This window comes from Dasypus novemcinctus, chromosome 31 (assembly GCF_030445035.2).
Source record: "Dasypus novemcinctus isolate mDasNov1 chromosome 31, mDasNov1.1.hap2, whole genome shotgun sequence".
NCBI lineage: Eukaryota > Metazoa > Chordata > Mammalia > Cingulata > Dasypodidae > Dasypus > Dasypus novemcinctus.
Window position 1 is genome coordinate 24,342,240 of NC_080703.1, and position 24,227 is coordinate 24,366,466.

The following is a 24,227-nucleotide window of genomic DNA, read 5'->3' on the forward strand; positions in this document are numbered from 1 at the left end:
ACACCTGCTCCTCCAGCATGCCGAGAAAACCTAACTCCCTCACCCACTACCCTTCAGCCATACAAGGGAAAATTTTCACCTCTAGGGGTTCCGATTGGCCCCTGCCCCTCACTCGGACCCTCGACCCCCTCCCACTCTATCATTTCCCCGCCTAGAAATGTACTGTATAAATTCAAATCCCCCCTTTCCAGAAGGGACTGAAGTCTCTCTTTAGACCCCTGCCGGGATGGTAGGAGAGCTGAAGTCTATTCTTCAGACCCCTCCATTAGGAGAGCTTCCCAATAAACTTTCGGTCTGCAATCAGTCTTAGTGCCCCAGTGAGCGCCTATCCCTTTTTCTCCAAGAGTCACCCTCCCAGTGTTTAAAAACCAAACTAGAGAGGGGATGTGGCTCAAGTGGTTGAGCGCCTGCCTTCCACACGGGAGGTCCCAGGTTCTGTTCCTGGTGTCTCCTGAAAAAACATTAAAATATTACTGTGTATAACTGTAATTCGCACTAGTTGTATTTTCCCCATATACCACCCTATTATGAACACCTTGTAGATATGACAGACATTTGTTATAGTTCATAAGAGAACATTCTCATATTTGTGATGTTAAGCACAATCGTCATCTCCACTGTGTTATACAGTCCCGTGTTTCACCTTCTAGTGACAAACACGACCTTCAAATTCCCGTTCAACCACAGCCACACACACGACTAAACGCTGTTCATTACCCTCACAATAATGGGGTCCCCTCACCTCGATCAGTTTTCAAACATTTACAGTCAACATCATTGTGAATTCTGCCCAAGTTAAGCATCAGTGCCCCATTCCCCAGCCTGGTTCCATTTCCTGGTAATCTGTGTTCTCGATATTAAGGCCATGCGTTTGCTCATCATAATTAGTTCATGCTAGTGAGACCATGCAATATCTGTCCCTTTTAATTTTAAAAATTTTATTTTTAAAGGCCTTTGTAGATGACAGAAAAGCTACACGCTTATTGGGGATTCCCATATAAGATGATATTCGTATCGCCATTTGACTGGCTGTATCACAAAGATGTTGGGGAGAATCAAGGGCAAAGTTGAAAGGTAGGGGTGCTGCCCGTCTTATCAGTCAAAACCCAATAAGGAATGAAAATTCGGGAGACCCAGGTGCCTTTGTGGGGCGCTGGTCTTTGCAATGGTTTTGCCATAAATGAATCCCAACTGTAAATATTTCAGTGGCCAATCCACGGTCCTGGAAACTTTTAGCTTCGTCAGACTCACCCAGGGGGGCTGGCCCTAGCACAGGGTGCCTGTCCCCAGTCTCACAGTTTCTGGACAGGGACCCCATAATTTGCCTGTCGGTCCAGGTCTGTCTGGGGACCACACTTTGGGGAACCCCCAGATTCGTCTGCTGGGGAGTCCCGTGTGCAGGGTTAAGGGCCCAGCTGGTGCCCTTGGCCTCGGGGCTCTCCACCGCCGCTTCCGTCCCCGCAAGGCGGCCAGGGTGCAAGGGACCCTCGCCCAGGTGCCAGCCCCGGGCGCGTTATCCAGCTGCTGAGAGCAGGGCGCCCTTCCTAAGGGTCTTCCTAAGGGTCCCCTCCGGGTGGCAGTCGCCCGACGATCCCCGATAACGCGCCGCGGGGTCACGCGGCCGCCCCGGGGCTGGCCCGCAGCTCGGCGGCGGCGGGGCGGGGCGCGGGGCGGGCCCGGCGGCGGGGCCTGGTCCGCAGACGCCGAGCGGCCCGCGCGCCCGCGGCGGAGCCCGCGAGCCGGGGATGGGGACGCCGGGGCTCGTCCCGCTGCTGCTGGCGCCGCTGCTGCTGGGCCCGGCGAGCGCCTGGCGCGTGAGTGCGCGGGGCCGGGCGGGCGGGGGCGCGGGCCGGGGCGCGGCCCTCCCGGCGGGGGCGGGGCGCGAGTCCTTCCCGCGTCGGTCCGTGCGTCCGTCCGTGCGTCCCGCCCCCGCCGCCGGCCCAGAAGCGGGGGGCTGCGAGGCGGCGCGCCCCCCAGCCTGGGCAGCTTTGAAGGCTTGCTGGAGGCGGAGTGCGAGGAGCACGGGTTACGGGAGGCCGGCTTGGGGGCGCCCTCCCTCGGCCAGTTGGTGCTCTTTGGGGCGCTCCGGAAGGAGAAAAATGGGGTCAGGAGAGATTGGGTGCGGCGGGAGCGTTGGGTGGTTCTCCTTGGAGGGCTCAAAGGGCAGCTTCTCGTCGCTCCCGCCGCCCGCTTTCGCACTTGGATTTCTCCTGTCACCCGGGTGAGCTTTTCCTTCTGGGTTTGGGGTCGAGCGTGGGCAGGAACAGGTGCAGGCGGCCGGCGGCGCTGCGGGCGGGAGGTGTGGGGCGCCCACGTTTGGCGAGAGAAGGGAGTGACACACTCAGGGTCCCAACCGAGACGGGGGCCGCGATCACCCGGCAGTGGCCCGGGGGGGGCCTCAGGAGCCCTGCCTGAGGGGGTGTGGGGTTTGCTGCACACCCCGAAAAAGAGGAGGGTCGCGGTTGAAACGGGCACCAGCCCCTCTGCGTTCAGCGGCCCAGCAGAATTGGGGAGGGCTGAGTCTGGGGGCGCGCTTGCAGCAGTACGTGGTGGACTTCGGGTCCCTTGCCTTGTAAATGACACCCTTTCATACAAGGCTTGCAGGGCAGAGGAAAGTCGTAAAGTTATCAAAAAGCAAGGTTGAAAATCTTAAGTGTTTGGGAAACAGCTGTCTCAGAATATTTTCATTTTGGGGACAGGCCCCCTCGAATTGAATATTTGTTTTCCGGGTTCCTTCTCCTCCACGACCTGTGGTTCCCTGGCCCCACTTTTTTTTTTTTTCCAAGGTTCATAGATCACACAAAAGCCTGGCCCCGGTTTTTTTTAGAGAAGGTGACTTATCTGGCAAGCTTGGAGGTGTCCGGGGGTCAAAGTTAGCCAGGTCTGAGGTTATCTGGTGAGGATGGAACCGGGGAACAAGTAACAGTGGCAGAGTTAGCAGGGAAAGGCAGATTTTCACCCATACCGGGATGGGGGGTGGGGGGTGGAGTGGGAAGGTATGGATTTATGGATGAGGAGGTGGTGGACACAGCAGCCTTCTGGGTGCTGGTCACTCATTAGTGGGCAGCAGTTCAGCAGGTGGGTGCCCAGTGGCTGCCATCCCCCAGCCCCATAGAGGGCGGCTGGCTTCACCCAGGGACTCTTATGTCAGGTGTTTGGGTGGCCCTTGGTAGTGTGGAGCTGAACCTAAGTATCTCTTGGGCTTCGCTAGCTTTCCATTATTCCTTTCTTTACATATATTTAGAACAGTGGTTCTCAAACTTTAACCATATTAGAAATGAAAACTAAGAAAACTTAAAAATAATTATTAACTTATTTAAACACATATCCATTAAATGTTAATAAAATCGACACCGTTTTAATGGAAAATAGCGATATTTCCCGAAACATTATAGAGGGAAGAGTGGTATTGATTTACATTTTTGCAGGTCTCTTTAACATCTCCCTTAGTAGAAGATAGTTGAATTCCATGTCTGCTTCTGCATTCAGTCTGTTGCAATATCATATGTCCTCTAGCCTCTGGAAAACTGCTATACACTCCTGAGTGAGTAAGGACATAATGGCTTCGTATTATTAATGAAAAGAGTTTTGAGTTCATGGCTGATCTGAGGGTCCCTGGATTACACTTTGAGAACCGCTGATTTGAAATCATGTGTCTTCTTCTTATAAAATAAATTTATAATCATTGCTGGAAAACTTGAAACATACAGGAAAGGGTAAGAGAATGAACACTCCCCATCACATCACAACCCTGTATGTTTGTAATAAAAAAAGAAAGGGGGGAGCCCCTGACTGGTGGGATTGGAGACAGGCTGGGCAGACATCAGGGGCCTCCAGGGTTCGACTGGGGACAAGGATATTCTAATGTTCCACCCAGCTGACACCAGTTCCCGGTTGCAGGCGGAGTTGACCTGGAAGTCCCCCCTTGGCCTCTGTCCTTGCTAAGGACCCCGCCTTCCAGAGCCTGCTGGCACGGGGCTGGTGGGGGGCCCTCCCAGGAGCAGAGGACATGGCGACTTGCAGGCAGCTGTCCCCGGGCTCCAAGGCCGCCCTGGCCGCCGGCACCGTCTTCGCGTCCATGCTGGTGTCGCGCTCCTGCCTGGGCGAGAGCCTGCAGCTCGGGGCCTGGCGGTGGCTCTTCCGCCTGCAGCTCGCCCTCTTCGTCAACTCGCTCATGCTCATCGGCTCCCTGTACATCTGGCGCCGCGCGGTCAGCGACCTCGGCCCCGCGCCCGTCGCCGCGTCCGCCTGCCTCCGGCTCTGGCAGGTGGCCGTGCTGGCGTTCCTGGGCCTGGCCCACTCCAGCTCCTTCACCTCGCTCTTCCTGGTGGCCGAGGAGCCGCACCTCTTCTCCCTGGCCGCCTACTCCTGCCTGGGGGCCTACATCATCCTGCTCTTCCTCCTGGGCACCCTGGGCGGCGTGGAGCAGGCCTGCCGGCTCCTGGCCCCGCGCTGCGGCGGCCTCGGCCGGCCGAGGAGGCCGGCGCTCAGGCCCGCCCTGGCGGTGGCCGTGACCGCCGCGCTCAGCGTGGCCGGGCTCCTCAACGCCGCCCGGCCCCCGGCCGTGAGGACCGTGCCGGTGCCCGTGCACCAGCTGCCGGCCTCCCTGCACAACCTCAAGGTCGTGCTCCTCTCCGACATCCACCTGGGCCCCACGGTGGGCAGGACCAAGATGGAGACGTTCGTGAGCATGGCGAACGCGCTGGCGCCGGACGTGACGGTGATCGTGGGCGACCTCTCGGACGCCGAGGCCTCGGCGCTGCGCTCGGCCGCCGCCCCCCTGGGCCGGCTCCGCTCGCGCCTGGGCACCTACTTCGTCACCGGCAACCACGACTACTACACGTCGGACGTCGCCAACTGGTTCGCGCTGCTGGAATCCCTGCGCGTGCGGCCGCTGCACAACGAGAACGTGAAGCTCGCCGCCACGGGCGCCCCGAGCGCGGGCCCCGACTGGCTCTGCCTGGCCGGCGTGGATGACATCGAAGCCGACCTCCTCCGCTACTCCGGCCACGGCATGGATCTCGCGCGGGCCCTGGAGGGCTGCGGCCCGGACCGCGCCACCATCCTGCTGGCGCACCAGCCGCTGGCGGCCAAGAGGGCGCTGCAGGCGCGGCCGGACATCGACCTGGTCCTCTGCGGGCACACGCACGCCGGGCAGTTCTTCCCCTTGAACGTGGCGGCCTACCTCCTCAACCCCTTCTTTGCCGGCCTCTACCGGGTGGCCCCGACCACGTCCGTGTACGTCAGCCCGGGCACGGCCTACTACGGCATCCCCATGCGGCTGGGGAGCAGGGCGGAGATCACGGAGCTCCTCCTGCAGCGGGCGCCCTGAGCGCCTCTGCTCGGCGGCCGTCCGGGCCCTCTCCTCCCCGCCTCCAGCCAGCCTTGCCCACCCACCGTTGATCCTAAGCCTGGTTTGACGTCATTTCCGGCGGGGCCGCCTGGCCAATTGAGGCCGGTCAACTCCTTGGATGACCAGGCCTCTTTTCGCCAGCCTTGCCCACCCACCGTTGAGCATAAGCCTGGCTTGACGTCACTTCCGGCAGGGCCGCCCGGCCAATTCAGGCCGGTCGACTCTTTTGTTGACCAGGCCTCTTTTCGTCAGCCCTGCCCACCCATCATTGATCCTAAGCCTGGTCTGACGTCATTTCCGGCGGGGCCGCCCGGCCACTTCAGGCCGGTCAACGCCTTGGATGACTAGGCTTCTTTTCGCCAGCCTTGCCCACCCACCCACCATTGATCATAAGCCCGGTTTGACATCATTTCCGGCGGGGCCGCCCGGCCACTTCAGGGCGGTCAACTCCTTGGATGACTAGGCTTCTTTTCGCCAGCCTTGCCCACCCACCATTGATCATAAGCCCGGTTTGACGTCATTTCCGGCGGGGCCGCCTGGCCAATTCAGGCCGGTCAACTCCTCGGATGACCAGGCCTCTTTTCGCCAGCCTTGCCCACCCACCATTGATCCTAAGCCTGGTTTGACGTCACTTCCGGCGGGGCCGCCCGGCCAATTGAGGCCGGTCAACTCCTTGGATGACTAGGCCTCTTTTCGCCAGCCACACCATTGATCCTAAGCCTGGTTTGACGTCACTTCCGGTGGGGCCGCCCGGCCACTTCAGGCCGGTCAACTCCTTGGATGACGAGGCCTCTTTTCGTAGGCATTTGCGAGGCGCAGGGACCTTGGGGATGAACGGGAATGTGGGGTCACCTCATGGGAAGCAGGGAAGGAGGAGGAGCATTTTCCTCTTGGGGTTTTTAGAACCATCTTTAGGACTTCGGCTTCTTCCAGAATCCTCTCTCCGCAGCCTTGGAGGTAATTTGCTAAGTAACTTGGCAGAGCGGGCGAGGCGGGGGTCCCTCTGGTTACAGGGGAAGAATGGCTTCTTTGGCCCTCGTCAGAGTTGCCTTTACTGAAGGCGTCAGCAAAACGCGCTGGAGGGCAGGGGCGGTCGGCGCCAGGCCTTGAGGTGAGGGAGAGATGGAAAGAGATAGGAGCGCCGAGGAGGGGCATGGCGGTGCCCGGCTGCCCGGGAATTCCGGCGTTTCTTGCTCGTGTGTGTGTTTTGCCTCTCTCGTCCCATTTGATGTAACCCTGGCCGAGGCCATTGGGGCGGCCCCCAATGTGAAGCTGAGGAAGCCGAGGCAGCGACGCGGCGCTCGGGCGACGTGACAGGGCACGAGGGCGGGTGGGGGCTGCAGGCCAGGGCTTTGCCCTGCCTGAGGGGTAAGCAGCTGTGCCTGTCACACAGGGGAGGGCAGGGGTCCCACACGGGTGACCCAGGGAACAGACAGGGCCGAGGTGCCTTCCAGAGGGTCTGCCTGAAGCTGGTCTCAGTTTGTCCGTCATGGCAGGGGCCAGGGCCTGGACGGGGCTTGGCTCCTTTGGGTGTAGGATGCCCCAGGTTACGATCTGGGTTTTTTTTTTTTTTGGGCGAGGGGAAAGCTGAGAAGCTCATTCTGCACCAATGGGGAAGTTGAGGCATGCGTGGGGAGCGGCTGGGCAACCTGCCTGAGCCCGCGAGAGCTGCCCGTGGGCTCTGGCCTCACAGCGGGCGGGCAGAGGCAAGAGGCCCTTTCACCCGGATGGAAGCACCCGCCTGGGAGGAAAGACCTCCCTGCATTGTCTGAGGGGACTGATTTTCTTGTGACTCAGTGTCTTTCTTGAACCGGAAGCAGATCCGCACTTGGACCGCACAGGCCCACCCTGCTGCTCCCCAGTTAGGCCGGGGACTTGACCTCTCCCAGCCTCCGTTCTCCCCAGCCATAAAATGGGAATAATTACCATGCCTACCTCAAGGTTGTTCTGTGGGGAGGGCACGAAGACACGGAGCAGGAGTTGCCCGTGGCCCGGTGCCCACGGCGAGCACTGTGTCCTGTTAATTTTTAAACACCCCTGGGTGCTGGCTAAGGAGCTGCTCCGCGTGGCGCAGGTGCCCAGGGAATTTATGGAGCAGCCAGTCCTGGGGAATGGATTGGTTGGAGCAGGAGGCCATTTCCTCCGGGTCCACTGGTATGAGATGGGGTGTGGGGTGGGGGGTACTGGAGACCACTCCTTCCTGTTCCCCAGCAGCCAGGACATTCACAGCGGGCCAGCCTGTCCGGTTTAAAATGTGTTTTTGGGTCAAGATTTCAGTGGTTCTCTAATCCCTCCAACTACCCACCACCACCACCATTTTGTTTCGTCATCCCTAAAGCCAGCAGTAGGTTTGGAGTGAAATAGAATTTCAGAGCCAGGGAAGGGGCTCTGGAGAGCCTCACATTTTGCAGACGGTGGGATTGTAGGAGAGGGACATGCCTTGCCCAGGTTGGCAGCCGGAGCCCACGTGCGCCACCACCTCCCCTGGACTCCCTCCTCTGTGCTCCTTGCAGAGCTGGCCACCCCTCCCGGCCTCAGCAGGGCCTCTCTTGCAAGTGCTCTTGCTTCCCCATGACCCCATTTTTGAGGTCATTCTCACTGGCTCTTCAGTTCTCTTTTGCTTCAGCTTTTACCGTACCAGGCATATTGGGCAGGTGCTGCCTGCATGCAGGGGAGCTGGTAGCGTTTGACTCCTGCTGTAAAGCCAGTTTCCTGAGTGTCTTGGTGGTGGACCTTTCCCATCAGAGCCCTGAACTTGATGAGATTGGTGTCCTCAAGTCCTGCTTTCATCTTGCATCTTTGTCTTGTGTGTTTCTCTTGAATGCCATCGCATCCTGGTCTTGTATACCGTTCATCTACCCACTCTGAAATCCTTGCTCCGCTGATACAACAGAAATAAAACAGGCCAGCCCAGGGATCCAAGAAACGGCCTTCCACAGCCTTCCCACCCTTGCTTTGTATTCCCTCCCTGGTGGAAGTTTCCCAGCAGAAATTTCTCCACTGATGCCCTCATCTTGGCCATGGCAGCTTTCGTACCTCTGCTTCCAGTTCTTAACCCCGTTACCGTCTTGGTTTTGTTTATGCTTGTGGCTGGGGAGTAGAGAAACATTTGCTCAGCACGTGATAATTCTTTCAATTTCATTTTAGTTTCCTTTTTTTTTTTTTAATCTGTTAAATGCAAGTGAAAGTGAATTTTATTTTTAGAAGTGAAATTGAGTGCTTTTTAAACATGAAAAATAGTGCATATAGAATGAAGCTAATGTTATAAAAATTAATCTCAATAAATGATTCCTTCTGCCGTCCATTTCAAACATCCATCCGTCCATCTTTTTTTCTTACTTTGTTTTGAACTTTTTGTTGTGGAAATTTTGATTTTTTTCATGGAGTGGAGAGAACAGCTGCGGAATCCCTGTGTGTTCAGCTTCAAAAGTTGAGACCATTCTGCTGTTCTTTCTTATTACGCACACCCCCACTCTTTTTTCTTTTCTTTTTTTATGGGTGGCAAATGCTCAAAAACATAATTTCACTTGAAAATGCTTCAGCTTGTGTCTTTTTAAAAAAGCATAACTACAGCACCACTCAGTTTGCTAAGGGCTGCCAATGCAGAATACCAGAAATGGGTTGGCTTTTTTTTTTTCATTAAAAAAATTATTGAAGCGTATCATTCATACATGAACATACCTAAACAATAAGTATATAGTAAAAGTTGTGAACTTACAAAGCAAACATGCATTTCATCATACCTGGCTCCGATACATCAACCCCCCACCACCACCACCTTGCATTTTTGTGAAACAGTTGTTACAAACTATAAAAGAGCATTGTCAAAATATTGCTAGTAACTATAGCCCTTATCTTACATTTGGTGTATGTTTCCCCCAATCCATCTGATGATTAACACCTTGTATTAATAGTATATACTTGGTATAGCTCATGAGAGAATGTTCTCGTCTTTGTTCTGTTACCCACAGTCCATCTCCCACCACAGGATTCCCTGTGTTAATACAATGCCGTGCTTTGTACAGTCTTTCAAAGTGGACACTCAGCGGCTCTCATTTTCATCCCAGAATTGTGCTGTCAACTCAGTCAATTTTAGAACGTTTTCATTTCTACAAAAGGAAAAATTCCGTGCCCTTTTAAATCCCCCCATTGTCCCTTAGAATTGATAATTGCATTGGCTTTTATAATGGGAATTTATTAGGATAAAATCTTACAGTTCCAAGGCTGTGAAAATGTCCCAGTCATCAAGAGATGTGTCTCACCAAACGTTGGCTGCGGGTGACACTGGGTTCCTGCCACTTTTTAATTTTTTTTAACAACTCAATTTTATTGATCCATTTTAATAAAGCTTACAATTCATCCAAAGTGTACAATCAGTGATATTTGGTGTAATCACATAGTTGTGCATTCATTACTTGAATCATTATTAGAGCATTTTCATTATTTCAGTAAAGTAATAAAAAACAGACAAACAAGAATATTCTTCTCCTGTCAGTGTCTCTCTCTTTCCCCTGCTGTACATAGCTGCTGTGTCTTGATATTCTTGCACAATTATTTATTAAGCAGGGGTTTTTTTTAGATACCGGGCCAGGGATTAAACTCAGCACCTTGTATGCAGAGAGCTATTGCTCAACCACTCAGCCACATTGGCTCCCCTAAGTTGGTTTTTTCATTTGTTTGCTTGTTGTTTGTTTTTGTTTTTAGGCGGCACCAGGAACCAAACCTGGGACCTCCCATGTGGGAAGCAGGCACTCAACCACTTGAGCCACATTTACTCCCCAGTTTTATTGAGATATATTCACATATCATATGATCTATTCAAAATGTATAATCAGTGGCTTTTAGTATAATCACAATGTTGGGCACTCATCACCACATAAAAATTTTAGAACCATTTCATTCATTACTCCGAAAAGGAAAACTCCACATGCCTTAGCATGCCTTCCACAGCCCTACATAACCACTAATCTTAATTTCATCTTTATAAATTGATTCATATTTACATTTAAGTAAATGGAATCATGCAATATGTTACACAATATTTTTAGTTCAGAAGAGCACAATCATATATTATTCATCCTTTTGTGTCAGGCTTGCTTCACTCAACAAACATCCTCCAGGCTCATCCATGTTGTCATATGTTTTATGATTTCATTTCTTCTTACCACTGCATAATATTCCATTGTGTGAATATACCCATAGTTTGTTTATCCATTCATTGGTTGATGGACAGCTGGGTTATTTCCACCTTTTGGCAATCGTGAATAACGTTGCTGTAAACATCAGCATGCAACTGTCCGTTTGTGTCACTGCTCTCAGTTCTGGGTATATACCCAGTAGTGGTATTGCAGGGTCATGTGGCAAAATCTATTTTAGGAACTGCCAGATAGTCCTCCACAGTGGCTATATGTACCGTTCTGCATTCCCACCAACAGTGAATAAGGTTCCTATCTCGCCACATCCTCTCTAGCACTTGGGGTTCTCTGTCTTTTTAATAGTGGCCGTTCTGACAGGTGTGGAATGAGGCAGCTGGCCTCCTCCTTCTCTGGCTCACTTTCTCCCTGAGCTCTAAGGCTCATGTCTGGTCTTCGGGACCCTGTCTCTCTCTCATCCTCGGGCTGCAGGCTATCCTAGAGTCCCCTCTCTCATGGCAGGGTAAAATGGCAGCTCTCTTTCTCTGTGTGTGGCTGCACCCTTCTCCCATTTAGAGGACTCCAGCAAGAGGGCCGGGACCCACCCCGGGTCAGGCCTCGCCAAAGTAGCCAGTCAGAGGCCTCCAGGTGAAGTCAGTCCGATCAGAGGGTCCCAAACCCACAGGAATGGATCAACTCCAACAACATGATGTTTTTCTGGGATTCCAAAGAGCTTTTAACTGTCACAACCACCATCCTCTCCAAGGAAATAAACAATGATTTCTTAATATCATCCAGTACCCAGTTAGTGTTCACTTTTTCCTGATTACCTTGTTTTAAAGTCCTTCTGTTTGAAACAATCCGAAAAAAAGGTCCCTATATTGTGTTTGACATGTTTCTTAAGTCTATGACAAATCTTCTCCCCCAGCATCCCTTATTTTGTGTTACTTATTTGTTTGAGTTGCCCTGGTCTTAAAATGTCCTGCCTTTTGGATCTGCAGTGTTGGTTAACATGCTCCTTGACCACTTATGTGTCCTATAAGGTAGAAGTTAGACTAAGCCTGGATTAGACTCAGGTTCATCCTGTTCTATTTTTGGTAGGATGACTTCATGGGTGGTGGCGGCCACTCCCACTTGTCCCCATGGGAACAGGAGCGCGTTGCTGTCAGTGATGCTAAGACTGGCCCCGGGGTTCAGGTGTGGCCAGCATGATTCCTGCACTGGGACGTTTCCCATCACCTTTTTATCTCACGTTTTAGTAGCCAGCGAGTCACTGGTCCACTAGGGGTTGCAAAATGTTTCTTTTTAAATTCAATTGTTTCTCTAGCTTTGTTCTTCTACAAAGTACTTTCCCTATTAACCATTTATTTGAAAAACTGCGCAGTAAAGGCAAATGAGATACTTTATTCTTCCCTTTTAGTTATCAGTTGTCAGAATGAGTTAGTGCCCTAGCAACTTCCGAGGATGACCAATAAGTTTTTTTTTTCTTTTTTATGTTTCTTTTTTGGGGGGGTAATTTTGTGTTATGATTTTACTTTTTTTTTTTTTAATGTATCTGGTGTGCTTCAATCCATCAAAATGATAAAATCTTTTGGTGTACAAATTGTCCCATCTTTGGCCAGTTGGAACCCCTTCAAATTGGCTTCCACAATGTTTTGATGTAATCCTAATCATTTCTGATAGTCTTAGGTACATATTCTGTCCTAGACTTGGAATAAGTAATTTTTCAAAGGAGGTGCCCTGGTCCTTTTAATGGGAAATATTTAGATACCATAATAGATGTATTAGAGGAGTTAATTGCCACTGGTTGTATAATTTCTAAGCTGTTTCAGTGGGTAGTGCTAGGGAAAAAATATATATTCTTAGGAGGAGCAAAACAAATCATACATTTTTACTAGTATTTCCAGTTAAAATAGGTTATAGGGTTTTTGTGTAACTTCCTTTGATTTTATTTTTTCTCCTTTACACTGGAAATTTTTGATTCCTAACAACCTGACATAGCTTATCTACTTTATCCTACTATATACATTAAAGATTCAAAATAATACCAACATTATTACTAAGATTAAGCTTACTGGATGCCGTTTTTCCCCCTTAATGCAGTTTAAGATTTATTTTTATCCTTCAATTAAATACAGTCAAAACAGTTAAAGCCATTTTAATAACTCTTAAAAGAATCATTGTAAGTGAAAGTCACTTAAAATAGTTCTCCACTCTGTAGGAAGTTAAGTTTGTTTTTAATTTTTAAGAATTGTTTGAAATATACTTTCAGATTTTTTTTTAAAAGATTTATTATTTATTTATTTATTTATTTCCCCTCCCCCCGCACCCCGGTTGTCTGTTCTCTGTGTCTATTTGCTGCATCTTCTTTGTCCGCTTCTGTTGTTGCCAGCGGCACAGGAATCTCTGTTTCTTTTGGTTGCATCATCTTGCTGTGTCAGTTCTCCGTGTGGGCGGCACCATTCTTAGGCAGGCTGCACTTTCTTTCACGCTGGGCGGCTCTCCTTACTGGTTGCATTCCTTGCGCGTGGGGCTCCCCTACGCGGGGGACACCCCTGCGTGGCAGGGCACTCCTTGCGCACTTCAGCACTGCGCATGGGCCAGCTCCACACGGGTCAAGAAGGCCCGGGGTTTGAACCGCGGACCTCCCATGTGGTAGACGGACGCCCTAACCACTGGGCCAAATCTGCCACCTATACTTTTAGATTTACTTTTGCTTTTTAAATTATGCACTTCTCTTTTCTCTCAGATGAGGGGGAGGAATTAAATCTGTAAATGTCCGTTGAGTCTGTGAGGACTGGCAATAGTTCTAAAACCATGTGCCTGTTTCTTTTCTATCCTGCTCTTTTCCTTCGTCTTTCAATGTAATTCCCAGTCTTTTTTGTTTTTTGAGGTACCAGTGTTGGGAATTGAATCTGGGACCTCATATATGGGGAGCCGGCACTCAACCACTGAGCCACATCGGCTCCCCTGAGTTTTTCTTTTTTTCCTTTTGTTTACTTGTTTCTTTTTTTGTTTGTTTTTAGGAGGCACCAGGGACCGAACCCAGAACCTCCCATGTGGGAAACAGTTGCTCAGCCTCTTGAGCGACATCTGCACCCCGTAATTTACACCCTTTATCCCATCTTTTGGGTTGCTGACAAAAGTCTTTTTGGAACATGATAGGTATCCATGAAGAAAGTTAATAAAAATCGAATGCTTAAATGATCGCCAATTCCTCCATATCCGTAGTTGATTTTCATCATTCCCTGAGGAGATCGTGTGGCTTCCTCAGCGTGTCTGAAGTGGTTTGTGGTTCCGTGACTCTTGGCGCTGGAAAGGCCCTTAGCTGTGGCATTACCAGAATTTGCTTCCTAGTCAAGTGAAGCATTCTTTCTCTCTCTCCTATGGTGAGAAGCCACGGTGTGCAGCACCCTTCCAGCCCTGTCCTTCCTCTCAGTCCCTCTTGCCTCCGCCCTAGGGTGCTAGCAGGCTAGGAGGACAGGGTCTCTGCCACCCCAGAGCTGACGAGCCTATGGCCAAAATCCCCAGGCCCCCCGGGCCTCTGCGCCGGGCTGAAAGGGCGTGTAAGGTTTGTGGGGCGCAGGGGATGGAGAACCACTGAGTAGGTACGTGCCAGGGTTTGAGGAGGGGCCTGGAGGCAGATCATCTCATACTCACCGTGACCCATAACCTGTGGTATCACTGCGTTCCTTTGATTTCTTTATTCTACTCAAGGAAGGTGCACGAGTCATGCAAATAAGACTGTTTACAGCCCCTAAGATTAGGGACCTGGGGGATGTTCGCATTACCCGATGATGTCACATCAGTGTTAGGTTTACTGTATTTTACAAGAGATGCTTACATACCACGTAAAGAATCTAAGCTGGGTAAATGGCTTTAAAAATGTCACTGAACAGTATTCGGTGCCTGATTTGTGTCTGGTCTGAGAATGTTACGTTTGTGCTGTGTTTTTTCTCTTTGGTATTCTGTGCATCATGTGTATGGGGGTCCTGGGAGGGCATGGGCTTTGCTTTATATAGACATATTTTTTGAGTTTTTGAGTTTTCTGTGACCTCGTGCCTTGTAAATACTGATGCCCCCACATCCCTGCAAGTGCAAAATAAAACAGTGACTCTTCTGTATTACAGCCTGGTGCCAATTAATTTAGGAGGGGGTGGGATTCGCACACAGGGCTCTGGAGCAGATTTTGCATTATTTGCATTTTGAGGAAATAAATCCCTTCTTTCCTTCTCTCCCAACCTAGTTTTTTCTTTTCTTTTTTTAACAAGCCGGTTTTCTTAAAGAAAACTTTGACATGATTTCCTTTTTACCTGTCTGCTCTGGCAGGCTTCTGAGAATCCCGACTCACCTTGGATCGGGGATTGCCAGGGTGCATGCTCTGTAGTATTTTCCACATGCTGTGCCCTATCCAGTATTACAGCCCTGCAGTGCCGGACACCGGTTTTGACCAGCACGGCGGAGGGATCTGTTTTGGAGTTCCTGAAGGCTGGGCAGCGCTCGCCAGGATGGCCAGTTCCGCCCTGCCTTGCCTGACCCTCTGTAGAGCCTGCTTGGACCCCAGCACGTGCTTTCCATTTTTCACAGTGACTCGAAGTCTAGAGCTGATCGACTTCTGCACAGCAACATTTTCCTCTTTGCGGCCGCAAAGATGGCCCCCAGCCACGAGCAGCCCCTGAGATGATGGGGGAGCAAGAAAAGACCCCCCACACACACATCCTTGACTCTCTTACTCTGTCTGTGGTTCTACAGCTCCAGTATGTTTAGGAAGTTTCCCTGGCACTTAAACATTGACGGGGGGAGCGGATGTTGCTCGAGTGGTTGAGTGCCTGCCTCCCACGTGGGAGGTCCCGGGTTCAGATTCTGGTACCTCCTGAAAAAACAAAAGCAAAAAACAAGCGAAACAAATGAAAAAAACCAACCCAGGGAAGCCAACGTGGCTCGGTGGTTGAGCGCCAGCTTCCCACATACGAGGTCCTGGCTTCAGTCCCCAGTCCCGGAACTTAAAACTAAAAAACAAACAGAAAAACATTGAGAGGGCTCACTTTGGATTCATGAAGTGGCTTCTCGCCTCATTTCCTTTGGCCTGGGTGGTTTCAGGGTTCCAGGCAGCCATCCCATAGCACAGGGACTGGCCTCAGGTGCCTTGACCGAGATGCTAAATCACTGGGCCCCATGGCAGTAAACTCCCCCTCTAGCCTTATCTTCTGCCCCATCAAGAGCCCCTCCTTGTGTTCCTCTGTGGTTAAATCCGGGCCTTTCTCCCAGCTTAGCCTGCCTTCCTGTGGCAGGAGCTACGGGTTTTGGTGTTGTTGTTTTTTTGTCTTTATTTTTTTAATGTTACATTAAAAAAATATGAGGTCCCCATATACCCCCCACCCCCCTCACCCCACTCTTCCCCCCATAACAACAACCTCCTCCATCATCATGAGACATGCATTGCACTTGGTTAATACATCTCTGAGCACCGCTGCACCTCATGGTCAATGGTCCACACCACAGCCCACTCTCTCCCACAGTCCACCCAGTGGGCCATGGGAGGACATACAATGTCCAGTAACTGTCCCTGCAGTACCACCTAGGACAACTCCAAGTCCTGAAAATGCCCCCACATCACATCTCTTCCTCCCACTCCCTTCCCCCAGCAGCCACCATGGCCACTTTCTCCACACCAATGCCACATTTTCTTCGATTACTAATCACAATAGTTCATGAATAGAATATCAGTAAGTCCGCTCTAATCCATACTCTATTCCTCCATCCTGTGGACCTTGGAATGGTTGTGTCCATTCCACATCTATATAAAGAGGGGGCTTAGATTCCACATGGATGCTGGATGCAATCCTCCTGCTTTCACTTGTAGGCACTCTTGGCTCCCTGGTGTGGTGGTTGACCTTCTTCACCTCCATGTTAGCTGAGTGGGGTAAGTCCAATAAACCAGAGTGTAGGAGTGTCAAGTCTGTTGAGGCTCAGGGCCTGGCTGTCACATGGTCAGTCCAGAGATTCAGGTCCCCTGGGTATACACTAAACCCCAGCACCAACTACAGATCCGGTAAAAGTAACAGGAGAGACTTGTGAACAAAGATCATGTCTGAGTCCAGCTCCATTGCACAGAAACACAAACTCCAAAGTAGGGCCGACTGACATGGCACTGAACTCCATCTGCCATGACCACAGAACCTGTGGGTCTCTGTAGCCCTCAGTAGAACCAATACCTGGTGTTGTATCTACTTCATCTGTCTCTGGGACTCTGCTGAGGTGTGCGTAAGGGCAACCCCTGTGATAACCTCCCAGCTCTTTTTGGAGACTCAGAGCCATATAAACTCATTTGTCCTTTTCTAAGGGTCTTTTTAAATGCAGCCCCCAAAGCCTCTAGCTTCCACAGAATGCCCCGAGCGGGTGGCTGACAAGAGCCCCCTAACCAGTGTGTTTCCACTGGGCTGCCAAGTCTGCTAACAAGTCAGCCAGTGCCACAGCCCTTAGCGTTACCAGTGCCATCCCCTGCTGCGGGGGGAGAGCTAGAGCAGGTGCCAGCTCCCCCCTGCCTCTGCACTGCCTCCCATGCCAGCGCAGGCAAGGCGCTTAGCATTGGCGTGTACTCGCAGGCTGTCACCAACTAGGCACCAGCTACGGGGCTTTTGCTGCCATCCGAACTGTATGAGAAGTCCAGGTGGAGAGTCACATTCTGAGGATCTGCTGTTAAAGCACCCCTGCTCCCTGTTGTCTTACTTTGGGTTCTTCTGGAACATGAAACAAGGCCTTGAGGTACAGGTAACTTGAGCAGTGATCGCAGGGTGCCGGAACAAGGGGCCGGTGGGAAGAAGGAGATACCCTTATCAGGATGCATGTCGTGGTTGTCACTCAGGGCCGCAGGGCCGTGATTCTGCCAAGACCTCTCAAAAAGGGCACACAGTCTCCAGAATTGTCTGCCTAAAAGGAGAGTGGAGTTATCCCCCCATTCTGTCCCCTGTTGGTTGACAGCTGCTCCAAGGGGCATGGGCTCCCCAGCACCCCAGGGCTGTGGGCCAAGAAGGTGCCCACGGCATTGGGGCTAGAAAATGAGAAGACTGAGTGTGTGCTTGTTGAGACACCATCAGCAAAGTGTACTGTGCTCACATAGGACTGTCCGCAAGAGCTTCAGTTGCCATAGAGGTGGGCAGAGCAGGTAAGATGCAGAGGGCCAAAGCAGCCACACCAGGATATTTGTATTTGTGTATATGGTTTTTTAAAAATATTTATTTTGTTTCTCCTCATCCCCTTGTTGTTTGTGTTTGCTGTGCCTGTTCATTGTGTGCACCTTTACCTTTTAAGAGGCACCAGGAACCTAACCTGGGACCTCCCATGTGGGAGGTAGGTGCCTAATCGCTCCCTGCTTTGTTGTTCTCTCATTATGTTTTTCCTCCTTGTGTCTCTTGTTGTGTCATCTTGTTGCATCAGCTCACCATGCCAGCCTGTCAGCATCAGCTTGCTGTCTTGTCTTTAGGAGGCACTGGAAACTGAACCTGGGACCTCCCGTGTAATAGGCAGGAGCTCAGTCACTTGAGCCACATCTGCTTCCCTTGTTTTTAAAAACACTCTTCTCTACCCTCTCTTTTCGTCATATGTGTATCAGAGCTCCTTCTACATGAGCGTATGTAGAATACCTCATTGCTCTCAAGAGCTGTGTAATGTTTTATCATATATGTACTTATTCCACAGATACCATAATTTATTTCACCTGTCGAATTTGCTATTTATGTCAACATTTTACTAGGGAAAAATTTCAGACATATAGAAGAGGGGAAAGAATTTTATACTGACTATCTAGATTCTACTGTTAACATATTACTATCCATCTATCAATCCACCCTTCTGTCTTATTTTTTGGATGCAGTTTAAAGTAGGTTGCAGACATCATTGCAATTCCCCCAGAGTACTTCAGCATGTGCGTCATTAACTAAAGATCAATATTTGTTTATGGTTCCATTTCCTTTTATTTTAAGGTAAAATTTAAACACAGTAAAATGTACAAATCTTTGTGTATTTGATGAGTTGGGTTTGTGTGTGTGTGTGTGTGTGTTTTTGAGGTGCCAGAGGCCAGGGACTGAACCCAGGACCTTGTATGTGGGAAGCCGGCACTAAACCACGAACCACATCAACTCCCTAAGTTGTTTTGTTTTTTGTTTTTGCTTGTTTTCTGTTGTTTTGTCTTTAGGAGGAACTGGGGACCTATCCCGGGACCTCCCACCTGGGAACCAGGTGCCCAATCCCTTGAGCCACATCCGCTCCTGATGAGTTTTGACAAGCACATACCCCTGTGTAGCCCAAAGCCTCATCCAGATACAGAGCGCATTGTTTGTCACCCCAGACAATCCCCTCCTGCTCTTTCCACTCTCTCGGGGGCAACAGTTCTTCTGATTTTTAGATTTGCCAGCTCTCGAACTTCATATAAATGGGCTGGTATTGTATGAACCCTTTTGTGTAAGGCTACTTTCCCTTAGCTAAACACTTCTGAGATGCATTCATGTCACTGCAGGTTTCAGCAGTTCATTCTTTTTTATTGGTGTGTAGTATTCCATCATACAGATGTACCACAGTTTATCTACCCTCCTGTTGATGACAGACCTTGAGTTGTTTCCAGGTTGTGACTATTATGAATTAAGCTGCTGTGAACATTCACAAGTCTTTGCTGGATATGTGTTTTAATTTCTCTTTTAACCAGTCTGCTTTTGAAGATAAATTTAGTTTAGATCAGATTTATACTACTATGTTGAATTTTAAAATTTTATATATTTTAAAGTATATCCACGGGGTAAATCCTAGGGAAAGGATACATGCTTTTATATATATGGAAAATGTGAAACATACAGAAACATAGACTACTCACTTATCCATTACCCAACTTCAGTAGTTATCAGTTTTGCTTTACATATCCTCTACGTCTACTCTTATTGTTCTCTTAATCTCTTTGGTCTGAAGTCTTTTAAACCAAATCTCAGGTGTCATGTCATTCAGTATTTTGAATAAATATTTTGGTATGCATCTCTAACTGATAAGAAAGTTTTTTTCCTTTCATATAGTCACCATGTCATTGTTACACCTAACAGAATTAATGGTAATTCTTTAATACTATATAATGCCCAGTCTACATACAGAACTTTTCTATTTCAACATTGTTATTTTACAGTTAGTTAGAATCAGGATCCAAACTAGGCCCACATATTGCTTTAGGCGGTCATGCCTCTTGAGTTCTCTTAATTTTCTAACAATACCCCCTTTTTAAAAATGTTTTTTGACTCCCAGGAAGATGGAAGGGTAGAGAGACACAGGACTCACTTCACTCCCAGAAAAATAGCTAGAGAACAGGCAGAAATGGCCTGGAAAAAAAATGCTCTAGGGTTTAGGACACCAGGGGAAGACTGGACACCACCTGGGAGAGAGAGGGGCAAAGGGAAAAAATTTCGATGGGAAACACTTTTAGAAAAACCTGCAGCTGCCAGCACCCACCCCCCACCCTTGGAGCAGACAGCTTTGACTTTCTCTGGCCTCTAGCCAGTGGCTATGGTAAGAGAGGGACGCAGGGGTCCACCTGCCCAGGGGAGAGAGAGGGAAGCAGCCTAAGGCTGATTCAGCTTTTGGCCAACAAATTTGGTCTGCTGTGTCCCACGAGCCCTTCCCGGTTGGATGGGCCACACCACTGTTTGCCCTGGAAGCCTGTATGGGAGGGAAGAGCTCCAACTCTCATAAACAACCTCACTACTGAGTGGTCGTTGAGGATGCAGAGGGGAGTAGAATTTTTTCCAACCCAGGAAAAAAGAGGGGGCTGCAAGCAAAGGTTAGAGATCATCTTCTGATGAGACTGGCTAGCCCTAAGGAAGGATCCTCTGTCACGTGTTGCAGCAAACACATTCCAACCTTGGCTTGAACTGAGAGGGTGACTGAAGGGCACCATCTGTGGGCAGACCAAGGAAGTGCGCAAAGGAAATTAAAAATAAATAAATGAGAAACTTTTTTCCAGCCTTTCCAGCCTCCCTCCCCAAGGCCCTTGGAAGCAGGTCTGCAACCCATTACTGGGTCCATGGTCTGGATTTAAGCAACTAAACAGGGATAATCCAAAAACGCTAGAAGACGTTGAGCCAAGAATCAAGGAACAGCAGTAACACAGCCTTCCACCACAAAATTCTTAAACAAAATCATAATCAGATGCCTAGACAGCAGCAAAAAATTACAAGCCATACTAAGAAAATAGAAGATATGACCCAAGAAAAGGAATATATCAAAGCCCCAGTGAGACTCAGAATTTGAGACAACTAATCAGCAAGATTCATAAAAATCTCCAAAATCAAAATAATGAATTGAAAGACAATATGGCTAAAGAGATAAGGGACATTAAGAGGATACCAGGTGAGCACAAAGAATATGAAAACCTGAATAGAAAAATAACAGAGTTCATTGGATGGAAGACATGACAGGTGAGATAAAAAACATATTTGAGGGAAACAGATGTAGCTCAAGTGGTTTAGTGCCTGCTTCACATGTACAAGATCCCAGGTTCCATCCCTAGCCCCAGAATCTCAAAAAAAAAACAACCATAAACAAACAAAAAACAACTGAAAATCATTAGAGGCATACAACAGCAGGCTCAAAATGATAGAAGAAATAAGTGATGCAGAAGACAGAACAGCTGAAATTGAAGAAGAAGAAGAACAGAGAGAGGACAGAATGGAAAAAATTGATCAGGGGCTTAGGGAGTTGAATGATAATATGAAACACAACAATGTACAACTCATGGGAGTTCCAGAAGGAGACAAGAATGAAAAAGAGGCAGAAAGAGTATTTGAGGAAATAACAACTGAAAATTTTCTAACGTAAAAGAAATGAATTTATATGTCTAAGAAGCACAGCATACCCCAATCAAAAGAAATCCGATAGACCTACTCCAAGACACCGACTGCTCAGAATGACAGATGTCAAAGATAAAGAGAAAATTCTGAGAGCAGCGAGGGTGAAGCAAACCATCATACAAGAGATGCCCGGTAAAACTCAGTGTGGATTTCTCATCAGAAACCATGGATGCTAGAAGACGGTGGTATGACACAGTTAGGATCCTGAAAGATAAAAACTGCCAGTTTAGAATTCTTTATCCAGCAAAATTTTCCTTCAAATATGGCAAAACTGAGGGGAGAAATAGACTTCTCTACAATAATTGTTGGAGACTTCAACACACCACTCACATCATTAGTAAAACAACCAGACAGAAGAGCAACAGGGAAACAGGGAACTTAAGCAACATGATAAACAAGCTAGACCTAACAGACATATGCAGAACATTGCATTCCAAATCATCAGGTACACTCTTCTGAATGCTCATGATCTTTCTCCAGGATAGACCACATGTTGGGTCACAAGCGTGTCACAATTAATATAAAAAAGATTTAAATTATACAAAGCCCCTTCTCAGAGCACAATGGAATGAGGCTGGAAATCAATAATAGACAGGAAAGGGGAAATTTTGTGAATGTGTGGAGGCCAAACAACATACTCCTAAACAATCAGTGGGTCAAAGAAAAAATTGTATGTGAAATAAGTAAATATATTGAGACAAATGAAGAAAAGAACACAACTTATCCAAACTTATGGAAACAGCAAAGTCAGTGCTGAGAGCGAAATTTATAGCTCTAAATGCCTATATTAAAAAAGAAGAAAGAGCAAAAATCAAAGATATAACTTAACAACCAGAGAAACTAGAAATAGAACAGCAAACCATTTCCAAAGCAAGCAAAGGGAAAGAAATAATAAAGATTAGAGCAGAAATAAATGAAATTGAGAACAGAAAAATAAAATCTACAAAACCAAAAGCTGGTTCTTTGAGAAGACCAATAAAATTGACAAACCATTAGCAAGACTAACAAAGAAAAAAGGGGAGAAGATACAAATAAATAAAATCAGAAATTAGGGGGGAAATTACAAATGACCCCACAGAAATAAAAAAGGATCATAAGAGGATATTATGAGAAACTGTATGCTAACAAACTAGACAACCTAGATGACATGAACTAATTCCTAGAAACACACAGTCTATACTGGTGTTTCAAGAAATACAAGGACTCAACAAACCAATCACATTTAAGGAAACTGAATCAGTCATCAAAAATCTTCCAAGAAAGAAAAGTCCAGGACCAGATGGCTTCATAGGTGAATTCTACCAAGTATTTCAAGAAGAATTAACACCAACCCTGTTTAAACTCTTCCAAAAAATTGAAGAGGAGGGATAGTTACCCAACACATTTTCTGAAGCCAACATCACCCTATACCAAAGCCAGATAAAGATAACTACAAGAAAAGAAAATTATCAATCTCTCTAATTAACATAGACGCAAAAATTTTCAACAAAATTCTTGCAAATAGAATCTAACAGCGTATCAAAACCTACACACCATGACCAAGTGAGATTTATTCCTGGTATACAAGGGTGGTTCAGCACAAGAAACATCTTTTAATATAATTCACCACATTAACAAATTGAAGGGGAAAAAAACACATGACCATCTTGATGGATGTATGAAAATGCACTCAACAAAATTTGGCATCCTTTCTTGATAAAAACACTTTGAAAGCTAGAAATAGAAGGAAAGTTTCTCAACATGATAAAGAGCATATATGAAAACCCCACAACCAACATCATATTCAATAGGGAAAGGTTGACAGTTTTTCCACTAAGATCAGGAACAAGACAAGATGCCCCCTGTCGTCTCTGTTATTCAACGTTGTACTAGAAGTTCTAGCTAGAGCAATTAGACAAGAAAAAATAAAGTCATCCAAATAGGAAAAGAGGAAGTAAAACTCTCACTATTTGCAAATGATATGATCCTATACTTAGAAAATTCTGAAATTTCTACTACAAAGCTACTTGAGCTAATAAACAAGTTCAGCAAAGTGACAGGCTACAAGATCAACATGCAAAAATCAGTAACGTTCTATATACTAGTATTGAAAAAAGAAAAGTGATGTGGGAGGACTCTCACTACCTGATCTTGAAACATGTTACACAGCTCCAGGGGTTAAAACAGCATGGTATTGACATAAATATAGATGCATTGAACAGTGGAATAGAACTGAGAGTCCAGAAATAGACCTTCACCTCTAAGGCCAACTGGTTTTTTGACGAACCTACCAAGCTCATGTTACTGGAACAAAACAGTCTCTTCAACAAATGGTGCTGGGAGAACTGGTTATCCATAACAAAAGGAATGAAAGAGAACCCGTTTCTGACTCCCTATACAAGAATCAACTCAAATTGGATTAAAGACCTAAGTGTAAAAGTCAGGACCATAAAACTACTAGGAGAAAATATATGGAAACATATTCAAGATCTTGTGGTAGGTGGTGGTTTCTTGGATCTTACACCCAAAGTACAAGTAACAAAAGAAAAAATAAATAGGACCTCCTCAAAATTAAACACTTGCCCCTCAAAAGACTTTGTTAAAAGAGTGAAAAGGCAGTGGACTCAATGGGAGAAAATATTTGGAAACTACGTATATGACAAGGGTTTAATATCCCAAGATACGTAAAGAGATGCTACACCTCAACAATAAAAAGACAAAAGACCTGATTGAAAAATGGGCAAAAGAATTGAATAGACATTTGTCCAAAGAAGAAATACAAATGGCAAAAAAAAAAAAAAAAAAAAACCATGAAAAAATTTTCAGCATCTCTAGTGATTTGGGAAATGCAAATCAAAACTACAGTGAGAGAAGCAGATT

The 24,227-nt window shown here is 47.9% G+C and overlaps 2 protein-coding genes across 4 annotated transcripts in view; both read left to right on the top strand.

The window, feature by feature from the left end:
- Positions 1-1,673: 1,673 nt before the first annotated feature.
- Positions 1,674-24,227, top strand: part of GLB1 (galactosidase beta 1) — a 120,905-nt gene continuing 98,351 nt past the window's right edge. Inside the window, exon 1 of one of the 2 annotated variants that reach the window (XM_058290589.2) lies at positions 1,674-1,814. In XM_058290589.2, coding sequence (XP_058146572.1) covers positions 1,746-1,814 — 69 coding nt within the window. In that variant the 5' untranslated portion in view covers positions 1,674-1,745. The remainder of the gene's footprint in view (positions 1,815-24,227) is intronic. The other variant, XM_058290588.2, reaches the window with a different exon arrangement.
- On the top strand, positions 2,108-13,647 carry TMPPE (transmembrane protein with metallophosphoesterase domain). 2 transcript variants are annotated; one of them, XM_058290590.2, is made up of 2 exons: positions 2,108-2,221; positions 3,901-5,701. In XM_058290590.2, exon 2 carries the CDS (start codon positions 4,010-4,012, stop codon positions 5,330-5,332), a length of 1,323 nt encoding a protein of 440 aa, XP_058146573.1. In that variant the 5' UTR covers positions 2,108-2,221; positions 3,901-4,009; the 3' UTR covers positions 5,333-5,701. The 2 variants fall into 2 exon arrangements, 1 of the variants encoding a protein (XP_058146573.1); XR_011647818.1 differs by lacking the exon at positions 3,901-5,701 and adding an exon at positions 13,512-13,647 and having other exon boundaries at positions 2,110-2,221.

Coding starts and splice junctions, on each gene's coding strand:
- TMPPE (XM_058290590.2), top strand. CDS start 4,010: ATGGCGACTTGCAGGCAGCTGTCCCCGGGCTCCAAGGCCGCCCTGGCC.